This window comes from Zootoca vivipara, chromosome 5 (assembly GCF_963506605.1).
Source record: "Zootoca vivipara chromosome 5, rZooViv1.1, whole genome shotgun sequence".
NCBI lineage: Eukaryota > Metazoa > Chordata > Lepidosauria > Squamata > Lacertidae > Zootoca > Zootoca vivipara.
Window position 1 is genome coordinate 93,079,656 of NC_083280.1, and position 18,385 is coordinate 93,098,040.

General features: G+C 42.3%; 1 protein-coding gene across 2 annotated transcripts in view; it reads left to right on the forward strand.

Annotated features, from left to right (window-relative positions):
• The window catches only part of SEMA3E (semaphorin 3E), a 159,515-nt gene that overhangs the window by 72,069 nt on the left and 69,061 nt on the right, over window positions 1-18,385 (forward strand). For both annotated transcript variants that reach the window (XM_035138052.2, XM_035138053.2), the window contains exons 2-4: window positions 574-734; window positions 10,843-10,902; window positions 14,584-14,703. In XM_035138052.2, the coding sequence (XP_034993943.1) occupies window positions 574-734; window positions 10,843-10,902; window positions 14,584-14,703 (341 nt within the window). The remainder of the gene's footprint in view (window positions 1-573; window positions 735-10,842; window positions 10,903-14,583; window positions 14,704-18,385) is intronic.

The following is an 18,385-nucleotide window of genomic DNA, read 5'->3' on the forward strand; positions in this document are numbered from 1 at the left end:
AAGGAATTTTTTTATTTTGCTTCGACTCAGACCAACACGGCTACCTACCTGTAACTACCTTTATTGTGGCATCTTTGGTGGTAGTAGGTTTTTTTTTTTTAAAAAAAAGAAGAATTTAATTTAGGATATATAATCTACAAATCTATATTCCTCAGTCTTGTAGTAAGTGTCAGCATATAATTGTGTGCAAAATCTAGCTAAACGTGTTAGGCATTAGACGATTTATGTCAGGACAATACAGTTGTATAGCTCTGGCAAGTAGAAGGATGGAAGAGGACTTTCAATTGGTTTAATCTGACCTTTATGATTTTTTCTAAAGATATCTTTCTTGAAAAAGGAAAACTCCTTATTGTGGGAGTGTATGATGTATTGTGAAGCAATACTGAATTGGAAAGCTCCTCTACCCAGCCTTTCTTTAAGGTTAAGGAAATTCAAAAAGGAAAACCCTTGTATTCCACAAAGTTAAAAGCTTGGGAAGATCTAACTATCCCGGAACCATTTTCCTAATTTCCCTGGGGAATATGAGCACAAGGCTTTTCAGCACTTATAATGTACACTCTGGTTGTATTTCAGAGCTCTGGGATTTGAACAGAACATCCGTCTTCCATAGTCCATCTGGATACCTCGGCCTTCATGTAATGCTTCTGGATGAGTATCAAGATCGGCTCTTTGTGGGAGGAAAGAACCTGGTATATTCTCTCAGCTTAGACCGAGTCAGTGAAAATTACAGAGAGGTACAGTAACTATATATGCTACAGTAATAGCAACACATTCTTTATAATGTGGGGTGTTCTCTCTCTCTTTTCTCTTTTCTCTTTCTTTCTTTTGTGGAGCGGGAAGGAGTCTGGCTTACCAAATGGAATACAAGGAGCACAATACTGTACTATGGGAACACCATTTGAGCAAGCTCATTCCAAAATGTCCACTTCAATGAGGCCTAATGCAGGTCAATTTCCTTGTGTGCCGAGATCTTACCTTGAATGTAACACATAACCGGGGTAATTGAAAGGGATTGTACATAATTTCTCTCTCTTTTTTTGGCATTCACTTCTTGCACTTACTTTGAGTGCACAGTTTCTCGTGGGTTCATTTGTGCAGTCTCTTGCCTCTCCATTGCTCTGTCTCTTAGTAGCTGAAGTTGTGTGTTCAGATCCCAAGACCTCTCTCCTTAAATAAAGACACATTTGACTCAAATTTTAGTTTTGGTTTTTGGCAGAACTTAGGCCACAACTTTATTGGTTACAGAAAAGTGAGTGGTTGCATAGGCCCTGGTTCGACTAGCTCCCTACACCCTTACAAGTAGCGCTGACCCTGGGCACCAGCATAGGTCAGCCAAGGGTGAACACCTGAAGAAGGTGAAAAGGCTGGGAGCAGACTCTGTTCACTCCCCAGATGCTCCCCTGGACTCAGGCAGAGGCACAACCCCCTTACGGGGGTTGATCAAACCAAGCTGAGTCCCTGGTTTCCTTTAATGGAATACCCTTCACATAGGGATCGGCACAGCTCCACATCCCTAACCAACATGAACCAGTGCCTATCCACAACCTTAGAAGTTGTGATGATTTGCTACGCGGCAGGCAAAACCCAAATGGCCCCAGCCAATCAGCCAAGTGGGAAAATTCCTGCCATGCCCCTGTCCCAACTGCAGATGACACACGACGGCATAACAAGGTCAGTCACAAAAGACCCTAAATATAGGGAGAGGTGGGCGGGTGTTCCGATGCACAAGCTGAAAGAGGAAGCTCTGGGTCATGTGCATGGGCTTAAATAGAGGTCCCTCGATCCATTTGCACTGCAATCCATTGGCCAGATTGAACGCAGCATCGAGGGACCTCCAATTGGGTGTTGTGGCTATCCAAACGACCCCACCCACAACCAAGAGGTCAGTCTCATAGATCTCACTGCAACACGTGCCCTCTTTGAGGGAGGACATGATTTGCCACTAAGTTCAGTTGTGTACACGCTCCCATTCACTCTGGATCAGTGGCTCCCACTGCTGATTTAGAAATCAGTGTATGTTGGCCGTCTCTATCCTGTATCCGTCTCTATCCTGTATCTATCCTGCTGTGCTTTGATACATTTCTGCCCCAAGCCAGCTTCAATCCAAACTGAGAGAAAGAATGACCTATCTGCGTTTTAAGCCACAAATGTTTGTGCAAGCTTAAGGCATAGCTGCCAAGTCTCCCATATTCCCCGGGAAACCCCCGTTTTCCCAGCCATTTCCCGCTGGAAGCCTAGATTTTTTTAAAAAAACCCATAAATCCCCCGGATTCTTACTGGCCCAGGGAGGCTCCTTGTGCGCATGTCTGGAGTCTCTGGACAGAAGCGATTTCTGGCGCTGCGGCCATTTTGGAAATGGGCAGAGCATGCGTAGAAGCGACTTCCGGTGCTGCTCTGCCCAGTTCCAAAATGGCCGCAGCACGACTTCTGGCACTGCGGCCATTTTGGAAATGGGCAGAGCATGCGTAGAAGCAACTTCCGGTGCCACTCTGCCTAGTTCCAAAATGGCCACAGTGCGACTTCCAGTGCGCAATGCTGCCGATCCCGGATTTTTCAATCTGCGAGTTGGCACCTATGGCTTAAGAAGGGGATTGCTTTGTGCTGGAGGTAGAGATTAGCTTGAGAACATGACGACTATGGGGCACCAAAATAACGAAAGTTACCTGCCATTTGACATGAAACCTCAAAGATGTTAGATCTGAGGTTTTGGCTTCATTTGGTTTCATTTGACATCTTTCACCTTTCTACCACCACTTGAAAATTGCATGGGCATCCTTCCAGCTTGCTGGAGGCTTCAGAAGCTCTACTGCCCTCCCTCGCCTGTGACTTTTAGCTCAGCTTGGGAAATGACAAATGTTACACCCCTTATATGCCAGCAGTGGAGAATCCACCTATTTTGCGAATTATCTTTTTCAAAAAGCCTAACCTCTTTCATCTGCATCAATTCAAAGCATATACAGCACATCTAAAGAAGGAGCTTCATCTGATTACCATGGAATATAATATCAGGGTGATAAGCAGGTGCCGCAAACACGCAAGAGGTGCCATATACATTTATCTCAATAGGAAAGCAATCTCTATAAGAAGTACCATTAGAAATCCTCCAGACAAAAATAGGGAAGATAAGCTATTATTTCCATCTGATTATGTCCACTGATAGCATACGGATCCTGGATTGCAAGAGGGTGCAAAGGAATTTAGAAAGTAATGCGTTTTTCAGCTATTAAGACCAGGTCTGTATCTTATGAAATGACACACTGAATATTCAGTGTCTGTTTGCAGGGGAAATATTTATTCCATTTGAACAGATTCTTTAGATTCATAAGTATTGCTTCACTTCCTGCATAGCTCATTGTTTTGCCTGGAGGCTTCAGTGCAAGACAGCCAAATAAAAAATAAGTACAGTGGAACCTCGGTTTATGAACACCTCGGTTTATGAATTTTCGGTTTACGAATGCTGCGGACCCGTCTGGAATGGATTAATTCACTTTCCATTACTTTCAATGGGAAAGTTCGCTTCAGTTTATGAATGCTTCAGTTTATGAACAGACTTCCGGAACCAATTGTGTTCATAAACCGAGGTACCACTGTATTTGCGAAACACTATGCAAAAAAAAAAAAAAAAAAAAAAAAAGTGAAAGGAAGGAGATGTGTAGAGGAAAATATTATGCTGTTGAGAAGCAGCATTGCAAGTTTTAGTTTTCTTTCGATGAGAGACAACTGGAGTTTTACTGTATCTTAAAAAATGTTTTATTTACACATGAACCACAGTGGAAGCAAGCAGACCATTAGCAGCTGATAGGGTGGGGCAGAGGTGTTGCATTCCTTATCTGTCCCTTTTTAAATTTCTATCCCGAGTTATCCAATGTGAAAAAGAAAGAAAAAAGGTCATATTAGGAATGAGCGATGTGTTGGCCAGGCTCCTCAACAGACCTGAGAGCTGTACCATAGGATAAGCACAGAGCAGTTTACAGTATACACATGAAATGTTTGCATGTAATAATTCTACCTTAATTCTCAGATGCTGTCAGATTCCAATTAGGGTCTGTGTTCCGATTAACGAACGTGTAGTTGATTGGTCTTCTGCCTTTTAACTGAAATCTTGATTAAACCCATCCAAATAGCTCAGGGGTGGCCAACTCCCAATAGACTGTGATCTACTCACAGAGTTTAAAACTGGCAGTAATCTACCCCCCTTTTTTAGGGAGGAGGAAGGCCCATTTTGGGGGGTTCAGGGCAATGTTGTTAAGCTTTTTTAGGGAGGAGGAAAGCCCCATTTTTTTTAGGAGGGCAGGGCAGATTTGTTGAGCTTTTTCTAGAGGAGCCAAAATTGTTGAGTTTCTTCGGGGCGAGCCTGTGATCTACCAGTGATCTACCACAGACGTTCAGTGATCTACCAGTAGATCACGATCTACCTGTTGGACATGCCTGAAATAGCTTTTCAGTTTGCAGCAAATCCACCACAGCTGCCTTTTTGTGTGTCAAACAACTTGCAGTTTCATTAACAAAAACTATCACTTGTTATTAGAAGGAAATGCCATTTTTTATATTTTCCCTTTCATTCTCAATTACAGAAAGAAAGTACTAAGATTAAAAAATTAGGGCTGAGCTGGAATGCTTCTAAAGTTTTCAGTCCCAGCCTTCAGCAGAAAAATTCAATAGCATTTCTGTGACTATTTCCCAGGGGTTAGTTTTGGGAAGCAGGGCCCAGCTTACTCGTTGTAAAGTTTCTGCCATGATTTGTTAGCTATCTTGGAGGAGTTTTCCTTATTATTAAAGGCAGAAGAGTGGAAACAATGGGTTGACTCCAACTAAATTACACACAGAGTAGACCTATTGAAATTAATGGACCCAAGTAAATAATGGTCATTAATTCCAGTGTGTCTACTCTGAGTGGAAATAGTTTTGGTTGTAACCCACAATTACAATCTGATATAGTGAGGAATAGTAATGTATGAGAACAGGTAAATAATCCTGTCTATTCCCCCCCTCTAAAGACTAAAGTCAGCAGAATGAACAGAAATACTTTAATTACTATAATGGTGCACAGTCTTAATAAATCTATTTTTATCTTCAGTCCCATGAAAAGTATTGGATTCAGTCAGATTGCTGTGCTGTTCACATCTCTCCAAGACTGCCTATGAACCAAGGTTTTATTTAGCCAGCTTGGCTTCAACCTGATGCCTTGGGTCAGATTAACAAATATTTTTCAACAGCGGAAAGGAAACATGTTAATCACAGATGTGTTCATTCTCTCATTAAACAATTGAATGATATCTTAGAAATTTCAGCAAGAAGGAATGGTTTAGGAATCTCCAAGGATGAAGCAATAAAGACTTGGGTGGACGTAAAATGCACTTGGATTTTTATGAGGCCATAACTAGAAAATAATTGGCAAAGAATGTAAGGTGGTCACTCTCTCTGGGCTCTTTACTTTATGGCTATTTCTTCTGGCCCCAAAGGTCACCTGGTTCAAGGAACACATTTAAAATAAATTAAGTAGATTAGCACTTGTGAGTTGCTTGTTTGTGCATCCAGGTCCATGTGTGTATTATTATTATTATTATTATTATTAATTATTATTATTATTATTATTATTATTATTATTATTATTCTGCATAGAATAAAATATGAATCTGATCTTTGGAGTTTGTAAGTAAAGCATGTAAACTTACTAATGGTGTAGTCTGTTCATTGCAAGAGAGGTAGAGAGGGGAAGTGCTGAAAACAGACTAGAACGGAATATTTAAAAGGTCTAACAGCCTACTAATCCCATGCTTCACTATGCTGCATTATTCAGTAATTTTAAACTCTGCTGGGGGCTCTCTTGCTGGGGAGTGTGTTTAGCCCCTCACTTTGGATCTAGGGATCCAGCCGATTATTTTATTAATTACCCCACATTTTCTTTTTGCACTGTACTATATAATATACAGCGGTACCTCGGTTTATGAACACAATTTGTTCTGGCAGTCTGTTCATAAACTGAAGCGAACTTTCCCATTGAAAGTAATGGAAAGTGGATTAATCTGTTCCAGACGGTCTGCAGAGTACTTAAACTCATACCTGCCAAGTTCCTGTCGGAGAAATAAGGGACCGGACCGGAAGTAGCAGACGCTGCCGCCATTTTGGAACTGGGTGGAGCATGCTCAGAAGCGACTTTTGATGCTGCTTTGCCCAGTTCCAAAATGGCAGCGGCGCCAGAAGTCGCACTGCAGCCATTTTGGAACTGGGCAGAGCTGCATCAAAAGTCGCTTCTGAGCATACTCCGCCCAGTTCCAAAATGGCCACGGGGAAAAAACCAAAAAAATCTGTTTTTTCAGCTGGGAACAGGTGGAAAAACAGGGGTTTCCCAGGGAATATGGGAGACTTGGCAGCTATGCTTAAACTGAAGCGTTCATAAACTGAAGCGAACTTTCCCATTGAAAGTAATGGAAAGTGGATTAATCCGTTCCAGACGGGTCCGCGGAGTACTCAACCTGAAGCATACTTAACCCGAAGCATGGGTGTAATTGGTTCCGGGGGGTCTGTTCATAAACTGAAGCGTTCATAAACTGAAGCAGCAGCATTCGGAAACTGAAAATTCATAAACCGAGGTGTTCATAAACCGAGGTTCCACTGTATTCAAGAGCAGGACATGGACCTGACTACATTTTCTTTTTTAAATCATTATTATTTATTTATTTATTGAGATTTCCTTTACATGTAACATATAAGATACACACAATACAATACAACAACACAACACAATACAATACCTTACCCTCCTAACATAAAACGTACCTACACAAAACTATTCTATACATACCTACAATATAAACCTACCCCACACAAACACCCACATAGTGACTTGACTTCCAACCATTCTCATTGCACTAGTTTATTTTTCCAATTAGCTTAAACACATTTCGTTATTTTTTAAATCTCTTCCTCCATCTCTACTCTACTCTAATTTCGTTCTATTCTTTTTCTGGATTCAATCAATATCTGTGAGGAGTTCTACTTTCTCCACATAGATTTTAAGGTATTCCTTAAAGATAGTCCATTCCTTATTAACTTTTTGTACCATGTTTCCTCTAATTCTCCCCATTAATTCAGCAATATGAAAGTATTCCATCATTTTAGATAACCAGGGGACACTGCTACTTATCCATTTTGGGATGATTAGTATCCTTGCTGCTGTGGTCACATACATAAATATTGGTCTGACCGTTAAAAAAAAATTCTTCTGACATGATCCCCAAAAGAAAGGATTCTGGCTTTTTTCAAATGAAAATCTAAACATCTTTTTCAGTTCGTTATTATCCCCAAATCCTACCATCTCTTTGCACTCCCACCACATGTGTAAGAAGGTGCCTGCCCCATTATTGCATCTCCAGCAAACATCACTACTGTACAGTTTTTATACAATTTGGCCAATCTGACAGGGGTCAGGTACCATCTATATTGCATCTTCATTACATTCTCTCTTAAATCATAGCATGCCTGACTACATTTTTCTCATTAAAAAATTCCTTCCAGTAGCACCTTAGAGACCAACTAAGTTTGTCATTGGTATGAGCTTTCATGTGCATGCACACCTCTTCAGATACACTGAAACAGAAGTCACCAGACCTGTTTATTAATACCCCTCCCAACCCTCTGGCTATACATAAGGATCTGGTGACTTCTGTTTCAGTGTATCTGAAGAAGTGTGCATGCACACGAAAGCTCAAACCAATGACAAACTTAGTCTCTAAGGTGCTACTGGAAATAATTTTTTTATTTTGTTTCGACTACGGCAGACCAACACGCCTACCTACCTGTACATTTTCTCGTGTCATTGGTGCCAACATGCACTATGGCCACTCACTCCTCCCCAATACTATCCACCAGACTTTCTAGATACATCCACAATCTTTATGCCAGGCAGGTAAGTGACCGCGTGGTCTGCCTGCCCATCACACACCCAACTACGTCCCTAACTTTCGAACTGCCCACTACCAAAATCCTCCCACCCCTAGAGGTCTGTCTTTGGCCCCAGAGGATAACTGCTCATCCCCCAACTTGTGGGGATCCTCCTTATCCAAGAACCCCATTCTCTATGACAGCAGGGGAAATGTCCCCCTGGGAGCAGGGCACAGCTGTCCCATCCACAAAAGGCCTTGTCCACCAAATAAGTAGGATAATTTAGGTCACTCATTTCTAGCACTGATCTCCAGTGTATGGTCTAACAGAATACAGTGGTACCTCGGTTTATGGACACAATTGGTTCCGGAAGTCTGTTCATAAACTGAAGCGTTCATAAAATGAAGCGAACTTTCCCATTGAAAGTAATGGAAAGTGGATTAATATGTTCCAGATGGTCCGCGGAGTACTTAAACTGAAGCGTTCATAAACTGAAGCGAACTTTCCCATTGAAAGTAATGGAAAGCGGATTAATATGTTCCAGACGGGTCCGCGGAGTACTCAACCTGAAGCGTTCATAAACTGAAGCATGGGTGTAATTGGTTCTGGACGTCTGTTCATAAACTGAGGCGTTCATAAACTGAAGAGAACGTTTCCATTGAAAGTAATGGAAAGTGAATTAATCCGTTCCAGATGAGTCCGCGGCATTCGTAAACCGAAAATTCGTAAACCAAGGTGTTCATAAACCAAGGTTCCACTGTACATGTTTCAAAGCTACTTCCTGCTATTGTTTCAGCTTCCCCCTCCAGCATAAATTTCTTGCATGCTTTGTGTATTTCAAAGGTGAAATAAATGTGACGGATAAAGAAAAAAATTGCTCGCGTTGAAATTTACAAAATACTTCAGACACTGACTCATGGTCATGACAGTTATTGAGTAACTCTGTTTGAACAAAAAAAAGTCACACACAAAGGCCAAAAAAACGTTTGCTAGTATAATATCATTCCAGCTCAAATGCTCTGGAGTAATCACTGAGCGATAGGGATTGCCAGTTTGCCAAAAGGTTGTCATCTTGGCAAGCACCCAATACCAAGTTAAGGATGTAGTCATCGTGAGGAATTCTCGAACAGCATATAATACCCAGGAAACACACATGGAGGGCTAAAGGCCACCATTTACAATCAATTAGTTCCTGGCTTTATGTAGTGTGCAAACATAGCTTACATTATCTGTGTGGAAAATATTCAGCAATTAAACACTTGCAATCAAGGAGGGGGAATGCATTGTGCAAAGGCTATAAATCCACTCACGTGCTGTCTGTCATATGTGCAAAAAGGATGTTGGCCACGTTACTATGGATAAATCCACCTTTCACCCGAAGAAAAGTAATACCTTTTAGTTGGCTCCATAATCTGCTGGTGAGAAGTTGCAAGTTTCCACATTCTTGAACTTCATCCTGCTTTTCAAACGTAAACTGTTTAAAACTCGGTTGGAAATGGATAATGGTTTGGATTTTGGCTGTCCGTTAGGCCCATACTGCCACTTGCAGAATGAATTAACTTACTGGACAATTGTATGGAGGCTACATTATTTATCTGTTTATTTGTTTATTTACATGATATATTGATTCCCACCCCATCAAAAACCATTTTAGACAAGGCTTACTTATCATAAAAACAACAAACAATACATAACCAGCTGGCAAGATAACATAACACCCTCCCCCTCAAAAATTGAAGATGGGAGAAACAACATCTAGCAGAAGGAAGAAAAACTGGATATTATTTTGGAGTGAACATTTCAAATATTTTGAAGAAATTCTGTACGTATATACAACTGACAGACAGAGAGCTGGAAGTTCTGTGTATTTTTATTTCTTTCCATCTATTCCTGTTTCATTTTTCTTCTTATCTTTCTCTGTTTCATATCTCTTTGTTACCTGCTCTTTTTCTGTTTTGCTTTGTTTTGGTTTTGATCTGTCTTTTCTCCCTGTTGCCCTCTACTCTGGGTTGGACAGTTGGTGAAGGATCCTGTGTGGGAGGCAGAGAAAGGGATGCTCTCAGGTGAGAGCTGATAGGACTCACCGTTTTTCTGTTTGGGACAAAAGTTGAGATATACCTGTGAGAGAAGACCTTTCATTTCTCCTTCTTTTTTGCTTTTTGCTTTTATTATTTTGGGGCCTAGATTAGTTCGTTTTTTTATTGCATTTTGAAAAATCTTAATTTTTTTTTAAGCCTCATTTTGTCTATTGAGTAGGCCAACCCGCCCAAAATATTTTCTACCTCAAGTACCCATGAACTTCTGTAAATGTCTGAATTTGTACTGCCTGTCACATAATCTCAGTTTCTTCTGATAAATTTCCACTTTCATTCTGTTTAGTCAAGAACAGAGGCTGCCCAATACAAGGAAAGGTGAGCAGAAGATTGGATTAGTATAAACTGAGAATTATGGCCTCATTTTACCATCACTGCATAAGTATCCAGGGCACACAGGACAATTCTATACCTCCCTGTTGCTTTCAGATACCAATCCTGCTACAACATAAAACATTGCCAGATTCCGCACAACAGCGCTCAAGATTTGTCAGATGATGACCTGTGGCACATGCTGGATATGATCTTAGATATACTATCCTTTTGTGCTCTTTCACCCTTGTCTAATGTTCCTAACCCCCTTTTTAAGACTTTCTTAGCCTCTTTTGGATTCTTATGGGTTTTTATATATGTTTTCTGTTTTAACTCCTTTTAGTTGTTTTTTCAAAGTTTTTTTTTTGAGATTTAAAATGATTTTAAATTATTGTACCCCTCCCTCCTTATGCTGGTCGACGACTGTAATAAAGATTTGTTGTTATTGTTGAGGCTGCTCCGTACAAGGAAAGATGAGCAAAAGGTTGTATAAGTATAAACTGAGAATTATAGATCCTTTTTCTAGATTACTAAATAACTCATTTTATTGCAGATTCATTGGCCTACTACATCCCTGCAGGTGGAGGAATGCACAATCAAAGGAAGATATGCTGTATGTATTAACTTGAATATTCATGAATTATCCTTTTACTGAAGGGAGGGGAGTATCAGAGCGGGGAATCCCTCTTTATGCAAGACCCCTCTCTCCCACATGCACAGGGGCCCCATTTTCCATGGCACTCAAACAGGGTTGAAGATGTTTGCCTCCTTTAGCATCCGCTCACGAACATGAGGGCACAGCCCCCAGTTGCAGAACCTCCAAGTGCCCCTACTTTCCAGGGATGTCCCTGAAACCGTTCCTGTTTCTTATCTGATCTCTGAATGTGCTGCTTTTCCGAAGGACGTCCCTATCTTCATTGGAGAAATGTTGGAGGGTATGGAGTTATCCGACCCCTGAGCTGCCTGAAGGCAATCCTGAATAGGGAAGGGTTTTTAAAAAAATGTTTAATTATGTTTTTATGTATGTTGGAAGCCACTGGGCAACCCAGTAAGATGTGTGGGGTTGTTGTTGTTGTTGTTTAGTCGTTTAGTCGTGTCTGACTCTTCGTGACCCCATGGACCATAGCACGCAAGGCACTCCTGTCTTGCACTGCCTCCCGCAGTTTGGTCAAACTCATGTTCGTAGCTTCGAGAACACTGTCCAACCATCTCGTCCTCTGTCATCCCCTTTTCCTAGTGCCCCAATCTTTCCCAATATCAGGGTCTTTTCCAGGGAGTCTTCTCTTCTCATGAGGTGGCCAAAGTATTGGAGCCTCAGCTTCACGATCTGTCCTTCCAGTGAGCACCCAGGGCTGATTTCCTGAAGAATGGATAGGTTTGATCTTCTTGCAGTCCATGGGACTCTCAAGAGTCTCCTCCAGCATCATAATTCAAAAGCATCATGTGTGGGGTATAAATAGTAATATTATCATTATGGAATGGGATGTCCCTAATTTCATCAGAGAAATGTTGGAGGGGGGAGGGAGGGAGTGAGAGAGAGAGAGAACTTGACCCTGCCTTCAATCTGGCTCTTATATGTTATTCCTTTCCTTGGAGATCATAGGAATGAGGCTTAAGCCCGGAATTGACCACTTGAGATGCAGGAGAGGCACACAGGTGTATTCCTGACCAGCTGCAATATAGGCCATGTTGTTCTAGCAGCCCTGGTGGGTACAAGAGATGAGCAGCCAGCATCTCACCCAGGACAGCTCTTCAATACCTGGTGTAACAGCTGATCAGATCACAGATCAGCGTCAACAGCATATTCCATAAAGGTTATGGCACTGACGGAAGGAGTTTCCTAGGTGTATATAAAGAGTTCTTCTGTTATTTTAATGTCACATTGAGGCCCATAGGAACTTCACAATTCAGAACTTTGCACATGAAACCATCTGTAAGGTTATAGTTTTCAAGAGCATAAGACAGGCACTCCCAAACTGCGGCCCTCCAGATGTTTTGGCCTACAACTCGCATGATCCCTAGCTAACAGGACCAGTGGTCAGGGAAGATGGGAATTGTAGTCCAAAACATCTGGAGGGCTGAAGTTTGGGGGTGCCTGGCATAAGATGTTACCATGGATGGGGTTATAAAAATATTAAATACTGAAGTCACTTTATCTCTACCATTTAAAATGACTTCTCCTTTTGACTTCCTAAGTTTTTTTTAAATCTCATATCTGTTTCAGAAAAATAATAATTTAAACCATTCCTGAAACATTCCCTTCAAAATTCTTTCAAAATGCCCAACTCAAAACATGTTTTAATGCTTTTCTAAATCACTCGTGTAGTAGTGATTTAGCACTACTGCATCCTTTGATAGCAGGCCTGGACAACTGAGGGAGGTGTCAAGCCAAACATAGCTCAGTTTTGAGGACTCTCCCACCAGGACTTGGTTTTGGAGCCAGCTTGGAACTGCAAACACTAGGGGCAGTCAAATACCTGGCCGGCCATAACACCTCTGCAAAGGGAAATGAGACCCCTTACAGTAGGTTAGAAAGGGGGATTTTTTGCAGCGGCACCTTGTCCTATTTAAGAGTTGCGTATCAAGGGTACCAGACAACCCCCCCCCCATAACTCACACAACACTCAGAATTTTAGTTTGGGTTTTGGCATTAATTTGGCCACAACTTTATTTAAATACAAATTAAATGTGAGTGTTGGCTTAGGCATTGGTTACCCCATCTGTCCCCCGCCTGGGACAGATCAGCTCCGACTTCCCTATTCGTATAGGGAAGTCAAGTAAACACCCCATGGGAGAGGAGGTAACTGTGTCCAGGCACTCTCCCCTTACCCAGAAATGCTCCCCAAGGCTCGTGCTCTGTAATGGCCCCAGCCCCGCCCATTTGTGGGGGTGTATGGACTAGAGCCCCGGAGCCCCAGGATTCCTTTAACGGAATACTTCTATGTGGAGCGACAATTTAAAGAGGGGTAGGCACCTCCATGCCAAACCCCTCTACCAACCAGAATTATTAACCAATGCCTAACCGCCAACCTAACAAGTTGTGACGATTTGCTAAGCAGTAGGCAAAAAGCAATGGCAAGAGCCAATCAGCCAATTGGCAAAATTCCTACTGGGCCCTTGCAAAGCAAGCGACCCCATGACAGGCAAAGCAATGTCAGGCTAACCATTAAAGAAAAGGCGGCGGGCGGGCGGGAGATCCGAAGCTCTTTGCAAAAGTGAAACAAACCGTAAGACGCTGAGGATTTAAGGGACAGAACCTGCCAATCAAAATTGCTACATGCTTTTACCCCAAGCAACCAAAAAGGGTCCTATTACACTCACTCCTTCTCCTCCGACACCACCCCTAACCCTGGAGATGTCTTTAACCCCTCCCGCAACCCTTGCTCTCCTTGATTGGAGGACGCGCTTTGCTAGGCCTCTTAGCTGGAGAGCCAGTGTGGTGTAGTGGTTAAGAGTGGTAGACTCCTAATCTGGGGAACCGGGTTCGCGTCTCCGCTCCTCCACATGCAGCTGCTGGGTGACCTTGCGCTAGTCACACTTCTCTGAAGTCTCTCAGCCCCACTCACCTCACAGAGTGTTTGTTGTGGGGGAGGAAGGGATAGGAGATTGTTAGCCGCTTTGAGACTCATTCGGGTAGTGATAAAGCGTGATATCAAATCCAAACTCCTCCTCCTCCTCTTCTTCTTCTTCTTCTTCTTCTTCTTCTTCTTCTTCTTCTTCTTCTTCTTCTTCTTCTTCTTCTTCTTCTTCATTTGGCCTGATGTTTGGAGGGTTTAGGCTGTGATCTTATACACAGTTATCTTCTAGAAGTAAGCCCCAAAGGGACATGCTTTTGAGTAGGACTGAGTATAGTCATGTATTTCACCTTTGTTCTCAAGGTTCCCAAGAAGCAGTATATAATATTAGCATTAGAATAAGGAAAGAAGGCCTATACCCCTTTTCCGCTCGGCTTGTTAAAAGGAATGAGATTCCTTGCTATTAGTTCTTCTCTCACGTCCATCAGATTCTGCCTCTGATGCGCCAGATGTTCTTCCCTGCCTCCATCATCTCCCAATTTGGCCGCCCCTTCCTCTCACAGGCTCCTCTTCCAGATTCCCTGAGTCTGAGGCTCCGGAGGCCTGACAACTCTCACTTATTTCACCCTTCTCCTCTGTGGAAAGGGAACTTCCATTTAGAGTTGGAAAGCACATCCATGTGCCAAATGGATAGAGGATCTCATGATGTCACCTCAAGAGACAGAAGAATTGCTTTTAAATGAGGCCTACTTAATTGCAGTTCTTATCTCTCCTCTTAGGAAGAGTGTGCAAATTACATCCGTGCCCTGCACCGATTCAACCGAACACACCTGCTGGCCTGTGGGACAGGAGCTTTTGATCCCGTCTGTGCCTTTATCCGAGTTGGCCATCAGTCAGAGGTAAGAAACACTCTGCACAATTAGCCCAAAGAAGTCCTCTGTAAGTATGGGAGTGGGGAAAGTTTGTGTACTCTTCCTTCAGGCCACACCAGCTGCATGAATTCTTTATCGGCTCTCAGAAACCACCCTTTCCCCCAAGCCCACAGAACCACAGGTGGTTAGCTAGGCAGGAGCTTCAGAGCCACTGCTGTATGTATGTGAAGCTGCTTGGTAGGAGAGGAAGTCAAGGCTATGAGCCTTGAAAGGTCTACAGCTCCTAAGCTCCCATTGAATTGCTTCATTGACAAAGCCTTTGGGGAAAGCGATACAATACTATGACAGCCAACGTGGTCCCAAAGAGAGATAAAGACCATTATTACTCAGGAGACCTGCATTCTGGTGAGAACGAGTCTGTGGAGAAGGAAAGCTAGTTGTGAAGACCAAGACAGCCAGACTTGCGTGTGGAGGTCCCCAAAACCACCCCTCAAATAACTCACCACATAGACAGAATTTTTGTTTAATGGTTTTTGGCATGAATTTGTCCACAACTTTTATTTAATACAAACATGTGAATGGTTGTGTAGGCATTGGTTCTCAACTGTCACGTAAGGACAGAAATAATAATAACTTGCCTTGTCAACACGGGGAAATCCTACAGGGAGAGACGGGGACCCGGGTGCAATGAACTCTCCCCTCTCCCTTCAGGCACCCAGGGGCCTCAATACGCCGTCCTGGCCCCCTACCTTGGGGTTACGGACACAGCATAGAGCCCCTGTATTCCTGACCAGGATTTCCCCAACCACGCAGGCATAAACTTGGGGCCAACATAATCAATAAGACCCTTTAATACAACCAAAATAACCAATGCCTAACCGCCAACCTTACAAGTTGTGACTATTTGCTATGCAGTAGGCAAAAAACCAGATGGCACCGCCAATCAGCCAAATGGAAAAAATTCCTACCAGGCCCCTGAATACAGGCGACCCCTGAAGAGGCACAGCAATGTCAACACAGAAGCCTTAAAAACAGTGGAGGGAGGGTGGGGATCAGAAATGCAGCCAAAGAGAAAGAGAAACCAAGCATTTAGCCATTTATACCCCAGGGGTTGGACTACCACTTGCAACATGCTATTTTGCCCAACAACAGCCCAGGTCCAATCGAGCGGTGGCCACTCATGCCCCCACCTTTGACTCAGGAGTGGTTTGCTAGCCCCCACCGCAAATCGTGCTCTCTATGATAGAGAACCCGCACTATTGACTCTCTAAGCTGCCATTCTAATTCCAGAGCCAAGTGTGAAAAGACCACCATGATTCTTACATGAGTGTGATTAGTTGTGTTGTATCATTCATACTCTCCCAATAAGAAAATAGAAATGAATATAATGTTCCGAAAGCAACATTAGATTTGATTTAATGCATTTTTATTGCATGAACTTTCAGCTGCAGCAGAGAGAGCCTACCAACTTAGGGATAAACATCAACTGACATCCCTACAGACACAGCAAGGAAGCTTAGAAAATATATGCAATTACAAAGGCTGCCCTTTCCATTTACAGTTTGTATCCAAACATATCAGAATGTTTGCCAGAATAGTTTGCATTTTATTATAAACTATCAATCAAAGAGTGTGTACATATAAATTCTAGCCATAATTCCCAACAGAAAAAAAAGTATTGCTGAAAGATTTCCTAGGGAAGGATTTGGATGGGTTGAATAGGATCTGCTGTTTCCTAGGATATTGAAAATCTCCTCCTAATTGCTTGGAGCAGAATTCGCGAGCGATATTTACATTGGTGTAAAAGCACTGTATACAAATCACATATATTTCTCATCAAATGCTACACTTGTTTTGAAAGTGTGGTTTCAGTCAGAGACATTACTATAGGAGTGACATCCATGTTTATGCATGCTCCGCCTGAGTAAATGTTCTTGCTATAGCAGTAATATACCTTGCATTCTCAATTTAAGGCCTGCCAGTTGGAGCTGTTACCTTAGTCTTGTTTGTCAAACAGGTTATGGGAAAGCAAAAACCTCTGAAGACCATACGTGTCAATGGATATACTGTATTGGTTTTGTGAGGGAATGTTCACAATCACCCTAGTACAGCAATACACTGTGTATATTTTTATTCTTAGGCTGCTTTTTTTTGTTTCGCCGATATGTGTATCAGAGTGTGTGTGTGTGTGTGTGTGTGTGTGTGTGTGTTTATGTTCGTGGTCTGTTTGATCAATAAACTTTGTTGTTCCTTCAAGATACATTTTTCAAGAGCCAAGAGCCTAGATACATAGCTAAATAGTCCCTTTACCTCCAACCCCGTTCAGATGAACATTATCAGACCTCACCTGGAGTACTGTGTCCAGTTCTGGGCACCACAGTTCAAGAAGGATACTGACAAGCTGGAACGTGTCCAGAGGAGGGCAACCAAAATGGTCAAAGGCCTGGAAACAATGCCTTATGAGGAACGGCTTAGGGAGCTGGGTATGTTTAGCCTGGAGAAGAGAAGGTTAAGGGGTGATATGATAGCCATGTTCAAATATATAAAAGGATGTCATATAGAGGAGGGTGAAAGATTGTTTTCTGCTGCTCCAGAGAAGCGGACACGGAGCAATAGATTCAAACTACAAGAAAGAAGATTCCACCTAAACATTAGGAAGAACTTCCTGACAGTAAGAGCTGTTCGACAGTGGAATTTGCTGCCAAGGAGTGTGGTGGAGTCTCCTTCTTTGGAGGTCTTTAAGCAGAGGCTTGACAGCCATATGTCAAGAATGTTTTGATGGTGTTTCCTGTTTGGCAGAGGGTTTGGAGTGCATGGCCCTTGTGGTCTCTTCCAACTCTATGATTCTATGATCACTTTTGTTAGTTTAGGTGGAAATTGTTCAATTTGGTTGTGCACTTTTTAATGATTTTATTGTTTATGTCTACTTTTCATGTTATGCAATCTCTTATATGTTGTAAGCTGCCTGAGCATGGTTTTAACTTTGGAAAGGTGGCGACCAAATAAAACATCAGATTGATTGATTGATTGATTGATTGATTAGGGTTTTTTTTTAAATTATTTGTAGTCACTCTACTTCTATGATATTGTGAGTTGCCTTGGGTTGGTTACGTCCTCTAGAGGCAGCCTATAAATGATTTTAGAAATAAATAATGCATCCAGTTGAAAGGGCTGCCAATGGTTTGTTCCGCTTCAGCGTTGACGAAATGCTCTGTAATTAATTACTCGGGGAATTATTGCCGGCCTGTTTCTCATTCTTGGTTCTGTTAGCTGTTTTTGTGAGCTTCCATGTATTTCCTCATCAATCAATCAATCAATCAATCAATCAATAAAAATGAAAAATGCATAAAATGAGGAGGGATGTAAGAGACTGAGCTCAGAATCGGGAAGACAGCAGTTCAGATTTCACCTCCTCCATGAACTCATGAACTCAGACGTACAGCCTTATTCCCCAGTACATGGGAGTTATGCTCACCAACCTATGTAGCTGTTGTGTAAGGATTATAGCAAGCGCATGTCCGTGAAGCATTTTGAACACTCAAAAGTGCTCCACGGGAGGCAATGGTTGTTCTGATCGCTGTGGTTGTTAATTCTGTCTGGATTGTACTGAGATGTTTGATCCCACCGTATCCCTAGCCTTTCAAGCAACTAGGCTTTTTCTTCATTTTTTTTTTTACCAAACAGAATGCTAAAGCTGCAATTCTCCCTA